The following is a 12,173-nucleotide window of genomic DNA, read 5'->3' on the forward strand; positions in this document are numbered from 1 at the left end:
AACTAACAGCACAAAGGAAGTGCTTGTTGTTTAGTGTTATTTTTTTATTATCAAGTTACAAGCTATAAAATGTATTAATCTTTTACCATAAATAGAGAACAATGTATTCAGGACAAGTTCAATATTTTCTTTTTGTAAAACTAAAACATAGCTTGTATAAACATAAAGCAAATGTATATATTTTAAGATATGAAACTTAATAAGAAAATCGTCACCTTCCTAAAATAATGCCCCAAGTCATTTTTTGAGAAAAGTGATTATCTTTATTTTTAATTTTATTTCATTTTTGCCTTAGTCGTCTTTTGGCAAGAAAGAGGTGTTTATTATTATTTTATTTTCGTCAAAATCCCTTTTGGCAAAAAAAAAAAGACCATTATTTTAGGAATGGAGATATTGTACAAGTAAACGGAAATTTAATGTGTGTTGTCGCCCCCTAGCGGATGTTTTTGACTTTAAGTGACGCTGCGTTTAGGAACCTAAATTAAATCACGGAAATTCCATAAATCTTCTCAGATCACAGAGACGTAACGCGAAGATAAGCGTGTGGAATGGATGTGATGTATGAACGTGATGACCTGGAGCACTGTTCTCTTCCGCCTCCATGAGGCGTTCAGGAACACCCGGACTTTAAACATCCAGGCTGCTAAAGTACTCCACTTCCTCAAACTGCAGATAGTTTGTTTTGGTGCTTTGGATCTGCAACGGAGCAGTGGTTTGGTTCCGATTCGGCCCAGAGGAGGGGGGACCATGGTGTTTGAGGACATCCAGTACGATGATATCCTGTTCGAAGCGGTAAGTTCTGGTTCTGCAGTCGAGAAGAGGTTCGAGGCGAGGTTCAGGGCCGTGCTTGTGAAGTTCCTGCATAACGGCGAACGGTTCGGATCAGCGGTTCCATCATCAGGTTCCGTGTGTGTGGCTACAGGCTGTGGGCAGAGGGACCTTCGGTGTGGTCTTCAAGGCTGTTTGGAGAGGAAAAGATGTGGCCATCAAGACCATCGAGAGCGACGCAGAGAGGAACGCCTTCCTGGTGGAGGTACGGATCCATGATTTATGGGTCAGAACCGACACTGACCGGGGTGAGATCCAGGTTAAGTCCAGTTTAACCAACGCTGATGTCTGATGGGGAGCCAGTTCGGATCCTTTTACTAACCAAAATCCCTTTTTTTGTTTATTTTTACTAAATAAAATCTACACAGGGCTGCAAAACTTACTTGAACCTCAGTGAAAATATCAATTATTTAAAATATAGTTTATGATATACGGAGTTTAATGTAGGAAATGTACTTTTTGGGGGTAAAATAGAACCTATTGAGCCATAAATGACTGTCTATGATTTTTAGGGCAAGATATGTTTATTTATTTACCAACATTCATCCAAAAAGCAGGAAGAAAATAACAAGAACCCAATGTTAAAATGTTGATATTAAAGGCTTAAAAGAAACAAATGTTTATTAGTCAAAAATCAAAGGTGACTGTAAACAATGAAAATATTTTTGTTTATCTAAAGGAACTATTTGAGCTGAAAATCATAAAAACAATATACTTTTTTATTATCCTATCTAATAAAATCTTAAAATAAAAACATTCTTGCATTGTGAAGGACATGCACCACAATTTCATTATATCTTATAATGATTAATTTTATTTTACAAAACTAGAAATGGTTCAAGCATGAATCAGAAATCCTAATATCCTGAACCAATTTCTAATATCAACTAATTTGATTCATAGATTTAATTATTACTAAATGTCTCATTTGGGTTCTGAACAGAAACTTAGAAAACCCAGATTAATCTTTGTGTCTTTGTTGCTGCTGATGCGAATTGTTTTTTATTTTTATTTGGACCTGTTTGTCTTTGCATGTGTGCAGCTCCGGCAGCTTTCCCGGGTCAGTCATCCCAACATTGTGAAGCTGTACGGCTCCTGTGACGACCCGGTGAGAACCCAACAGATTACTGAAACATTTGGCACCAGGTTCTGTTTGTAAATATAAAATGAGCTGAGAGTTCTGGAGTAAATTAAATGCTTAAATCATTTAGATTTGAGTCATTATCTGCCATATTTCTTTAGATAACAATAAATTTGTATCATTTAGTCAATAATTACAGTTAGATTCAAATAGAGGTCAGATTTGAGCGTTTAATGATTATTTCTGTCCACATTTCATCAAAATGTTGAACAAATAGAGAATTAAATTGCTACACGGTGCTTCATGTTTCCTTCTTTTATCTTTTCTTTTGTGTCGTCAGGTTTGTCTGGTGATGGAGTACGCAGAATGTGGCTCTTTATACAACCGTGAGTCTCATCTTATCGTCTCATTCACAGAGTAACTAGTTACATTTACTCAGTTACAATTACTTCAGTAACTTTTTGTGAAAAGTAATTTGTATTGTTGTTACGCTGTACTTTTTACTTTTACTTGAGTAATTTTTTAAGAAGTATTTCTACTCTTACTTGAGTAAAATTTCTGGATTTTCTACCCACTTAATGAAAAACAAACATGTTTTCACCAGACACAGAAACACACCTGCAGTTTTTGTTAAAGTTTCATACATTTTTTATTGAAAGAAACTGATTTGGAAAAAAATATTTTGTCTGATTTTGTTATTTTTTTGTTACTTACATGAATTATTGTCCTTAAAATACCAACAATTCCCCAGTAAGTTTATATTTTGGTTCAGCTGATGTAATTTTCAACTGTTAAATGATTGTTAATTTGATCAATTACTCAGTTCTTGAGTAGACATTTTACCAAAGTAATATCTTGGATGTCTACTTTTTACTACAAACATGTTAAAGTAGGGCTACTTATTTATTATTTTCTTTAGAGAAACACACAACAAAACAGAAAAAGATGCATAGATTTCAGATTTATTCTAGTTTTGTCTCTTTTGTCACATTTAAATCAGATTATCAACTAAATTTACTGTCACTTTTCCACACTTTGCCGAATTGGAAAGCTTTTTTTCACTCAGTAAATGAAATCATAACATTTAAAATTTATGCTACCTTTGTCTGGTATTATAGTTGGTTTTATTTATCATTGAGGAAAAAGTTTAGTTTTGCTGTTGTGTTCCAGTCCTGCACAGCGCCGACCCGCTGCCTCACTACACGGCCGCCCACGCCATGAGCTGGTGCCTGCAGTGCGCGGACGGCGTGGCCTACCTGCACAACATGAAGCCCAAAGCTCTGATCCACAGAGACCTCAAACCGCCAAAGTAAAAGCATCGGTGGACCACGATGCATCAGGAGCCTGTGGTTTTTGTTGGTTTTCTTCTGATTTCTGTCTCTCTGTTTCAGTCTGTTGCTCGTTGCTCGGGGAACTGTGCTGAAGATCTGTGACTTTGGAACAGCGTGCGACATCCAGACCTACATGACCAACAACAAGGGCAGCGCCGCCTGGATGGCTCCCGAGGTGTTTGAAGGTCCGAGGCGCTTCGGCTGCATTTCTGCCGCTAGCCGCGGTTCCACTGATCGCACAAAGTGGAATTATGAAAATCAATTTGCTTAATGGGAACTCACCAATTTCAAAGAAAGCAAATTTTTTTGCACTCAGTTGAGATATTGAAATAAGTATATTTTACGGATGAGGATTAGTGCCACTGAAAAAATTTTGTTTTCTCAGAATTCTGACTTTAGTCTCAGAATTTAAACTTTTTCTTGAGGATTTTGACATTTTTCTCAAGATTCCAACGTTTTTTCAGAATTCCAACATTTTTTAAGAATTCCTTTTTTCTTAGAATTGTGACTTTTTCTCAGAATTCCTTTTTTCTAGAATTGTGACTTTTTCTCAGATTTCAGATTTTTTTTCTTCATAATTCGGACTTTAATCTCAGAATTTAAAATTTTTCCTCAGGATTCTGACGTTTTTTCAGAATTCCATTTCTTCAGAATTCCTTTTTTCTTAGGATTACTACATTTTTCTCAGAATTGCGACTATTTCTCAACATTCGTTTTTTTCTAAGAATTGCAACTTTTTTCTCAGAATTCCTTTTTTCTTAGAATTGCGACTTTTTCTCAAAATTCCTTTTTTCTCAGAATTGCGACTTTTTCTCAAAATTCCTTTTTTCTTAGAATTGCGACTTTTTCTCAAAATTCCTTTTTTCTTGGAATTGCGACTTTTTCTCAAAATTCCTTTTTTCTCAGAATTCCTTTTTTCTAGATTTGCGACTTTTTCTCAAAATTCCTTTTTTCTTAGAATTGCGACTTTTTCTCAAAATTCCTTTTTTCTCAGAATTCCTTTTTTCTCAGAATTCCTTTTTTCTAGATTTGCGACTTTTTCTCAAAATTCATTTTTTCTTAGAATTGCAACTTTTTTCTCAGAATTCTGATTTTTTTCTTCTAAGATCAAGTCAGAATTATGTAAAAAACGTTTCTCCCATAATATTTCTTTCTACTGCAATGCAATTAATTTTTTTGCATCACGTAAGTGATCAGCAGCCGGATGCTGCTACTGGCGGAAAAGACGGCAGGAAGTTGTTGGAGGACGAAGGCGCAGCATGATTTCAATGACTTATCCTGTGAACAAGCATATTCACGTGTGATTTTAATTGCATTTCTTATTTAATGGAAACATTGCATTTGCGAAAGTTTATTTTTTTTGGTGTTTCAGGGAGCAACTACAGCGAGAAGTGTGATGTGTTCAGCTGGAGCATCATCCTCTGGGAGGTCATCGCCCGCAGGAAGCCCTTCGAGGAGATCGGTGGATCGGCGTTCTGCATCATGTGGGCGGTGCACAGAGGTGGGTTACTATGGCAACTTCACACAGCACGTCTTCATACTCAATTCAGATTTTTTGTTTTTCCTGAAATCTAATCTTTTTACTAACTAAACCTGACCCCAACAAGACTTCTGTGTTTGTGACCTCAAAGCGACCCGCATGCGCAGAAGAAGAACTTTGACGTCACACAGCAGCACACAGTAGTAATGGCCGCCGCTGTCTTTGGATCTGTTTCGATGTTTATTCAGCAATGAGAGCTGACAGTTTTAACACAAGATCATAACATATTAAAAGAAGCTAATAAAAGGAAGCACATCAAATACCAGAGGTGGGCAGAGTACACAAAAATGATAAAAGTAGCTCTACTTCAACATATTTTTACTCAAATAAAAGTAAAAAGTAGCCATTAAAGAAATTATTCAAGGAAGAGTAAAAAGATATTTGGTAAAAAGTTGACCAAATATCTAATTTTACTCAGTACTACCGTAATTTGATTAGTACTGAGTAACTAATCAAATTAGTGATCATTTAATATTTAAAAAGTTATGTAACCAAGTGGAACAAAATATAATGTCAAATGGAAACTTTGGTATTTTAAGGATCAACATTGACAATAATTCATATAAGTAACAAAAATAACAAAATCAGATCAAAGAAAAATTTCTCAGTTTCTTTCAATAAAAAACGTATAAAATTTTAACAAAAATTGGAGATGTGTGTCTGGTGAAGATTTGGTTCAAATGTGTTTGTTTTCCATTCAGTGGGTAGAAAATCCAGAAATTTTACTCAACTTAGAGCAGAAATACTTCATAATAAAATTACTCAAGTAAAAGTAAAAATACTCCTAAAAGTAAATTTTCAAAAATGTTACTCAAGTAAATGTAACTAGTAACTACCCAACTCTAATATTGGAGGCATTTTTAGAGATTTCACATCAACTTCTGTAGAGAAGTTTGTTTAGATGTGCATTCGGTGGGATTATGATGTGATGTAGTGACACAAGTTTCATTCATAAATTCATGATCATAATTTTCAGCCAGTGTTTACATCCTAATTTACCACATCTGATCTTTTCTGGTGCAGAATTATGACGCGTTTCACATCAATGACATAAAAGCTGAAGACTGCAGATGCTTAGAGAAAATTCAGATACATGTCTGAATTAGTTCCCCTTATGGAAGTGGCACAGATTGGATTTTATTTGGTGGTGAAAAATCAAATATAGGTCATATATGAGTTCAAAAAATCTTGTTAGAGTCCATGACTGTAGCCTATGTTGCTACGTATGAAGCTAACCGCCAGGTCGTTGTGATGCAGGAACTCGTCCTCCTCTGATCAAGGATCTCCCTGAACCCATCGAGACACTAATGACCCGCTGCTGGGACAAAGAGCCTAGTCAAAGGCCGTCTATGAACGAGATCCGGGACACCATGAGCAGCTTGATGAAGGTAACTCTCTCCTGCAACTGCAACAAACTTTAAATCAAAGATGTGCAAACATTTGGTCACATTTAAGGTCAGAAAATATCATTTTTAAAAACTAAAATCACCAAAAATGTTGCTTTTTAAAAACTTTATCAACAATAAAATTAGCATAAACTATTTTAATCAAAGAAATAATCAGATTTTTTTGTAGGAACAGCAATGTGGTTGCAAAAATGTTTTTTGCATGCTTTCCTTGGCTCGATTGAAGAAAACTGAAAAAAAGCAATTAAACGCGGCTTTGGGTGCACAAAAATGCACTTTAGAGTGCAAGTCAATGAGTAGACGTGGTCCTAGTTACCATGACAACAGAAGAAAACCAGAAAGCTTAGAAAAGATGATAACATCTTTAATCTACTAACATTTCTGTAACTAGGTTTTGAATTAAAAGTCGTAGTTTGTCAGAAGTTATTGTTGAGTTGTGGTTGTGCGGCCGCAAAAAATCAGTCCAACGGCCGCAAATGGCCCACGGGCCCCAGTTTGAACACCCTCGCCTTAAACTACATAAATAAAACTTATTCAGTTACCACCGTTAGGTTCTCTAATCACATGCAGAGGTGGGTAGAGTACCCACGTAGCAAAAGTTGAAGAAAACAAAAAGTCTTTGATAAAAAAGTTACACAAGTACAGAGTAACCGATCAAAACATAAATCAATTCGTATTTAAAAATTGTCATCAGACTGATTAAAATATAAAGTTATGTGGCAATTTTGATATTTTAAAGACCAAAAGGAAAACAATTCAGATAAATAACATAATTACAAAATAACAAAATCAGGTTCTGTGAATATAAAATTTAGGAAACTTTAACCAAAACTGCAGATGAGTTTTGCAGTTTAGTTACTCGCAGTGGGTCGAGTATCCAGACATTTTACTCCAGTAAGAGTAGCGGTACTTCATAATAAAGTTACTCAAGTAAAAGTAAAAATACTCTAAAAAAAAAAAGAATGCCCTTAAGGTTACTCAGGAAAATGTAACTCGTTCCATGTTTGTGTGCTCCAGTACTTCCCAGGTTCTGATGAACCCCTCGATCTTCCTCACCAGTCTTCATCATCCAACAGAAGTGGCTCCTCATCCGCAACAAGCACAGGTAACGATTCCACCGAACGGGTCGGTGCGGTACGGTCCGTTTCCACTGTATAATGTTCTGCTGTAAGTCCAAAACACAGCAGTACGGTACCGTTTAACCCCCGCCTGCCCAGTCAGAATCCAGTTGGTAGTGGAAACGCTCTCCTGAATAAACTGGGCTATAAATCGTTCACCTTTCTGAGTTTTTGAAGGAACTGAATCATATAAAAAGGTTTGTAGCTTGTGGTGTTCATTTAAATCAATATTTTAAAATAATTTTACTATATTGTTCCCTCATAACAAAACATACCTTTAGTACATACCTTGATTATTATAACTCCTTCAATCCCTCTGGTTGCTGAAAAGCTTCATCTCACAAAGCTGTTTCCATTCGGCTCCTGTAGACTAGCGGCAGCAGCAATGAACAAACACCTGGTGTAACGGCACGTCTGCAGAACTTTTTATACAAACTACTGCTCAGTCGTAAGAATGGTTGTAAATGGCTTCATGGAGGAGCATTGTGATGACGAGCAGAAAGAGCAGGAGCTTCTTAAAGAGACAGAAGCCCAATTTCAAGGTGTTACATTATAAAGTCAAATTTCTTTTAAGTTATGTTTGATGTGGCATTTTTATAACAACTGAAGGTAAAATAATTATTTAATTGTGATATAAAATGGCTCCATTAATCTGGTAAATATGTGATGCTGCCCCTTTAAATCTCTGACAGCTTGTCCAAAGAATGCTCAGTTGTATTTGGTTATAAATATTTACATATTTGAGCAGAAATGTTCATGTTTTCACTCTGATTAAACTAAAAACAGATGTTTCGTCGAAACGGACCACAGATCCAGCTCCCAGGGTCTCTGGTTCTGACCGAAACCCAATCCGACCTCCACCTGGAGGAAATGCTCGAACAACGGAGAGTTTTTATTTTGAGAAAACTGAGCTGAAATTTGAAGTTTAAAGTTTGTGCGGTTGAAGTGTATGAAGGAAAATTGTCTCTTTGTGTCTGTGAGGCTCAGCAGAATCTGTTTCTGTTTCCTGGTATTAATCAGTGATTCTGTGGGTTTTGTGTCTTCAGGCTCGTGTGCCGATGGAACCATTCACAGCAAACACAGATCTGCATCTGGTGGCGAGGAAACGCTGCAGAGCTCTGAGAACAGAATCCCGCTGCAGGTCAGAACTCCGAAGGTAACAGGAAATAAAAAAAACAGACACTTCCTCAGGCTTATGCATTTCCATCAACTTTAGAATTACACAGATTGAAATTACAAAAATAAACTCGCTGAATGGAACTGCGGTACTTTCAAAAAAATCTCACAGTTTTTGATAGGACGAAGTTTTTCAACCGTATCAAATTAGATGGATTTTGCAAAACTGTACGCATCAGGACATGCGTCACGTGTGATTTTAGTTTAATTTCTAATTTAATGTAAACGCCACAATTGCAAAGCTGTGTTTTTTGACATTAGCAGAGTATAGCCAGTGATTTGTGAATATTAGTAACTGAGACGCAGCTGATGTTCTGATTCTTTCCTCCAGACTGCGTCACGGTGGGCCGCTGTCTCCAGAACCTCCAGCTTGGAGAGTCAAAGCCCCGCCCACTTCAGCAGCTCTGTAAACACCTGCAGCCAATCAGAGCTGAGGATGACCATTAGCCCGACAGGTGAGGTCCACTTAGAGCTCCTCCTCCAGGCGCATCGGGTCAGATGGAGGTTTATAAAAGCAAAGACTAATGAACTAAGTTTATGTTTTTGTAACACAAACTTAGTGTAACTATAACTTTATTGTTAATTGTCATGTAAGTTACCTTTACTGTTAGCCGTAAATTGCTTCTTTAGTTACTGTTATTTTACTGTTATTTTACTGTTACGTTGCTATCAATGCTACTTTTTAAATCTAACTTTAACTGTTACCGGTTAATGTTATTTTACTATATTGTTGCTTTACAGCTACTGTAAAGTTACTTTCACTTTATGCTTTTTATTACTGACTTTGTATTATGTTAGTTTATTGTGACTATTAATAACGTTACTGTTTATTACGTTACTTTTATTGATACAGTTACTGCTACATATCTTCACTTCTGCTTTTACATTAACTTTAATTTAATGTTACTATTAATTTACAGTGACTGTTACGTTAATGTAATGTCATTTTGTGACTGTTACTTCACGGTTACCGCTACCTTGCCATTACTCATATTTACTGTTACATTAATGTGTTACTTTGTGTTCAGGTACCGAGGGATCAGAAAGCCCGGTTCCCTCCGTCTACCTGAAATTGGACCATCAGTTGCAAGTACGTTCACATCACTGGGTTTTTCTTAAAGGTCCTGAACTGTAGATTACTTTCCATATGTTCTCACTGTTGTACACTTTGTTTTAAATGTAACCAAATGTCCCATCTATTGGTGCATCAACGTCTGATTAACAAAAACTCTTCTTGGATTCTCAGTCTTCACCGTCTTCTTGTTGTGTTTTTGTCTCTGTTGTTTCTGTCTCCAGCCTTTGGCTCCTTGTCCAAACTCCCGGGAGTCCATGACTGTGTTTGAGCAGCACATACGAATGGCTCAGGAGTATCTGAGAGTCCAATCCGAGATCGCACACCTGCTGAACAGGAAGTACGTTTTCCTCCACCTAATGGAGCTTTTTATGTCTTCCTGCGATGTTAGAGTTTAGAACTCATTTTTCAAGATGGCTGCCGTTTTTGAATCTTTTAAACCAATAATTGCCTTGAAATATTCCCCAATTTCATAATTTGGGTGAACTTTATGTCATGTTATCCCGCTCGTACAATTTAAAGTAATACTATGTCGCAAAATCAGACACTGAGGACTTTGTCGTTTGCAAGTTTCACACCAAATGAAGATATGTGACATAAACTGAGACAGTCATCTATAGGGTTAGCGATAGCTTCTGCTAATTTTTCAATGTGTTTAAGGGTTTAGCTTTAACTTCTGCTAATTTTTTAATATGTTTACGGCTTAGCATTAGCTTCAGCTAATAGTTTTATGTGCTCTAGTGTCCCATACGCAGGAGTAAGGAGAGGGGGGAAGACATGCGGCAAATATCGTCGGGTCCGGGAGTTGAACCCTCGACGGCCGCGTCGTGGACTCAAGGCCTCTAAACATGGGTCGCGCTATCTCCTATGCCACCACGGCACGCCCCCTCTGCTAGTTTTTTAATATGTTTAACGTTAGCTTATGCTAATTTTTTTTAAATAGATTTAGCAGTTTAGCTTTGGCTAATATTTTTATGTGCTCAGTGGTTTAGAATTAGCTTATGGTATTTTTTAAATGTTTAACTTTAGTTTCTCATAATTTTTTATGTGGTTAGCGGGTTAGCATTGCCAGAGCTAAGATTGTTTAGCAAAGTGGTGGTTAGTGAAGCTAACTTTTTGGTTAGCTGTGGAAAACTACTGCCAGCTTCAGTGTAAACATGTATTCTCCATTGCAAGCATTGTGACTATTTTGAAAATGGAAAAAGGGAACACTAGATCAAGAAAATCTAAAAGATTTTTATGTTTCAAAGTATGTAGACTATGATTTAACACCAAATACATTCATCTAGTTGGTGATTTTAATGCAAAATTTAGTTTCTATGAAAACTTTAGTGGCTATCTTGAAAAATCATGGCGGCCATCTTGAATTTTTTAGTGGCTAACATAGTTTTCTTTTCAAAAAAGCGAGACCCTGGCTTGTATCTGCATGTGAAAGATTTTTGGTGAAACACTCGGTTATCTGCTGCACTAATGGAAGAGTTTTTCCAACCAACTCGGTTCTGCTGGTTTCTGTTCAGAGAGGAGCTCATAGCGGAGCTGGAGCAGGAGCAGAAGGAGCAGCAGACCTCTTCACGCCTCATACAGGAACACAACAAGCTGCTGGAGGACAACAGCAGCCTGTCAGCCGTCTGCCAGGACCTGAGGAGCAGACTGAGTCTGATCCAGAGTCAGAACCAGCCCTACAGCTGAGACCCAGCATGTTCCTGCCTCTGATTCTGCTCAGATGTAACGTATTAGGTCCAAATCTGCATCACCCTGGAGCTGTTTCTTCAGCAGCTCACCAGCAGTTTGTAGGGGAGCCGGTCCAGAGCGAAACTGATCCTGAGGTGAAGAGATTAACTTCACAATTAGATCTGAAAGAACTGATCATCCTCAGATCAGCTAAAGAACTACAGATCTAAAAGCTGGAGAAATGTGAGCACTGATTTTACTAAGGTTCCCCCACTGAACTTCTTAAATTATCTTCTTATACTTTTGTATTTTTATACTTTTTATTTTTACCCATTCAAACTGACTGCAAAAGAGAAAAAAACTTTCCTTTACAAAATGTTGAACAAAATAAATTTTACACCAAACTTTATTTACCTCCTGTAATTCTGTTTTAGACCAGCAGGTGTCACTCTTTCTTACAGAACATTTTAAAATTGAATCCGTCTCCAATTGTCTCCTGGAGAAACAATAACGTTTCAGTTTTCAGTCTGAAACCGTTGAAATGTTCTTCTTCTTGGGATCTTGGAGAAGTTTTTTTTAGAGAAAAGTTTTGAGTCTGACGTGTGCAGAAACTAGTTACATTTACTCGATTAACTTTTTGGACAACTTTTTGTTTTACAAGTGGTGATGCAACATTTTTTAAAATTTTTACTTGAGTAATGTTTTTATAAAGTATACTTAAACTTACTAATTTCTGGATACTTTACCCACCACAAGCAAGTTCACTAAATGAAGAACAAACATGTTTTAATGAAAACGGCAGATGCAGCAAAGGTTTGTACAAAGGTTTTAATGTTTTATTTTGAGATCAAAATGATGCAGTAAACGGTTTTTGTTGTCACTATACTACTACTTTACCCAGTTCTAATATTATAAATAAAAAAAACAACTACTTTAAGTTTTGGTTTCAG

The 12,173-nt window shown here is 36.7% G+C and overlaps 1 protein-coding gene across 2 annotated transcripts; it reads left to right on the top strand.

Moving 5' to 3' along the window:
* Positions 1-555: 555 nt before the first annotated feature.
* On the top strand, positions 556-11,632 carry LOC116709106 (mitogen-activated protein kinase kinase kinase 7-like). Of its 2 annotated transcripts, none has more exons than XM_032547447.1 (14): positions 556-792; positions 923-1,033; positions 1,871-1,936; positions 2,250-2,295; positions 3,080-3,218; positions 3,301-3,425; positions 4,613-4,741; positions 6,038-6,168; positions 7,204-7,291; positions 8,351-8,460; positions 8,812-8,935; positions 9,509-9,570; positions 9,777-9,892; positions 11,070-11,632. In XM_032547447.1, exons 1-14 carry the CDS (start codon positions 562-564, stop codon positions 11,239-11,241), a joined length of 1,650 nt encoding a protein of 549 aa, XP_032403338.1. In that variant the 5' UTR covers positions 556-561; the 3' UTR covers positions 11,242-11,632. The 2 variants fall into 2 exon arrangements, with proteins under 2 accessions (XP_032403338.1, XP_032403339.1); XM_032547448.1 differs by having other exon boundaries at positions 8,351-8,445.
* Positions 11,633-12,173: the final 541 nt, after the last annotated feature.

Source organism: Xiphophorus hellerii, chromosome 19 (assembly GCF_003331165.1).
Source record: "Xiphophorus hellerii strain 12219 chromosome 19, Xiphophorus_hellerii-4.1, whole genome shotgun sequence".
In the NCBI taxonomy this organism is placed as follows: Eukaryota; Metazoa; Chordata; class Actinopteri; order Cyprinodontiformes; family Poeciliidae; genus Xiphophorus; species Xiphophorus hellerii.

Coding starts and splice junctions, on each gene's coding strand:
- LOC116709106 (XM_032547447.1), top strand. CDS start 562: ATGAACGTGATGACCTGGAGCACTGTTCTCTTCCGCCTCCATGAGGCG. Junction 2,296..3,079: donor ATGTGGCTCTTTATACAACC/GTGAGTCTCATC, acceptor GTTGTGTTCCAG/TCCTGCACAGCGCCGACCCG. Junction 4,742..6,037: donor CATGTGGGCGGTGCACAGAG/GTGGGTTACTAT, acceptor GTTGTGATGCAG/GAACTCGTCCTCCTCTGATC.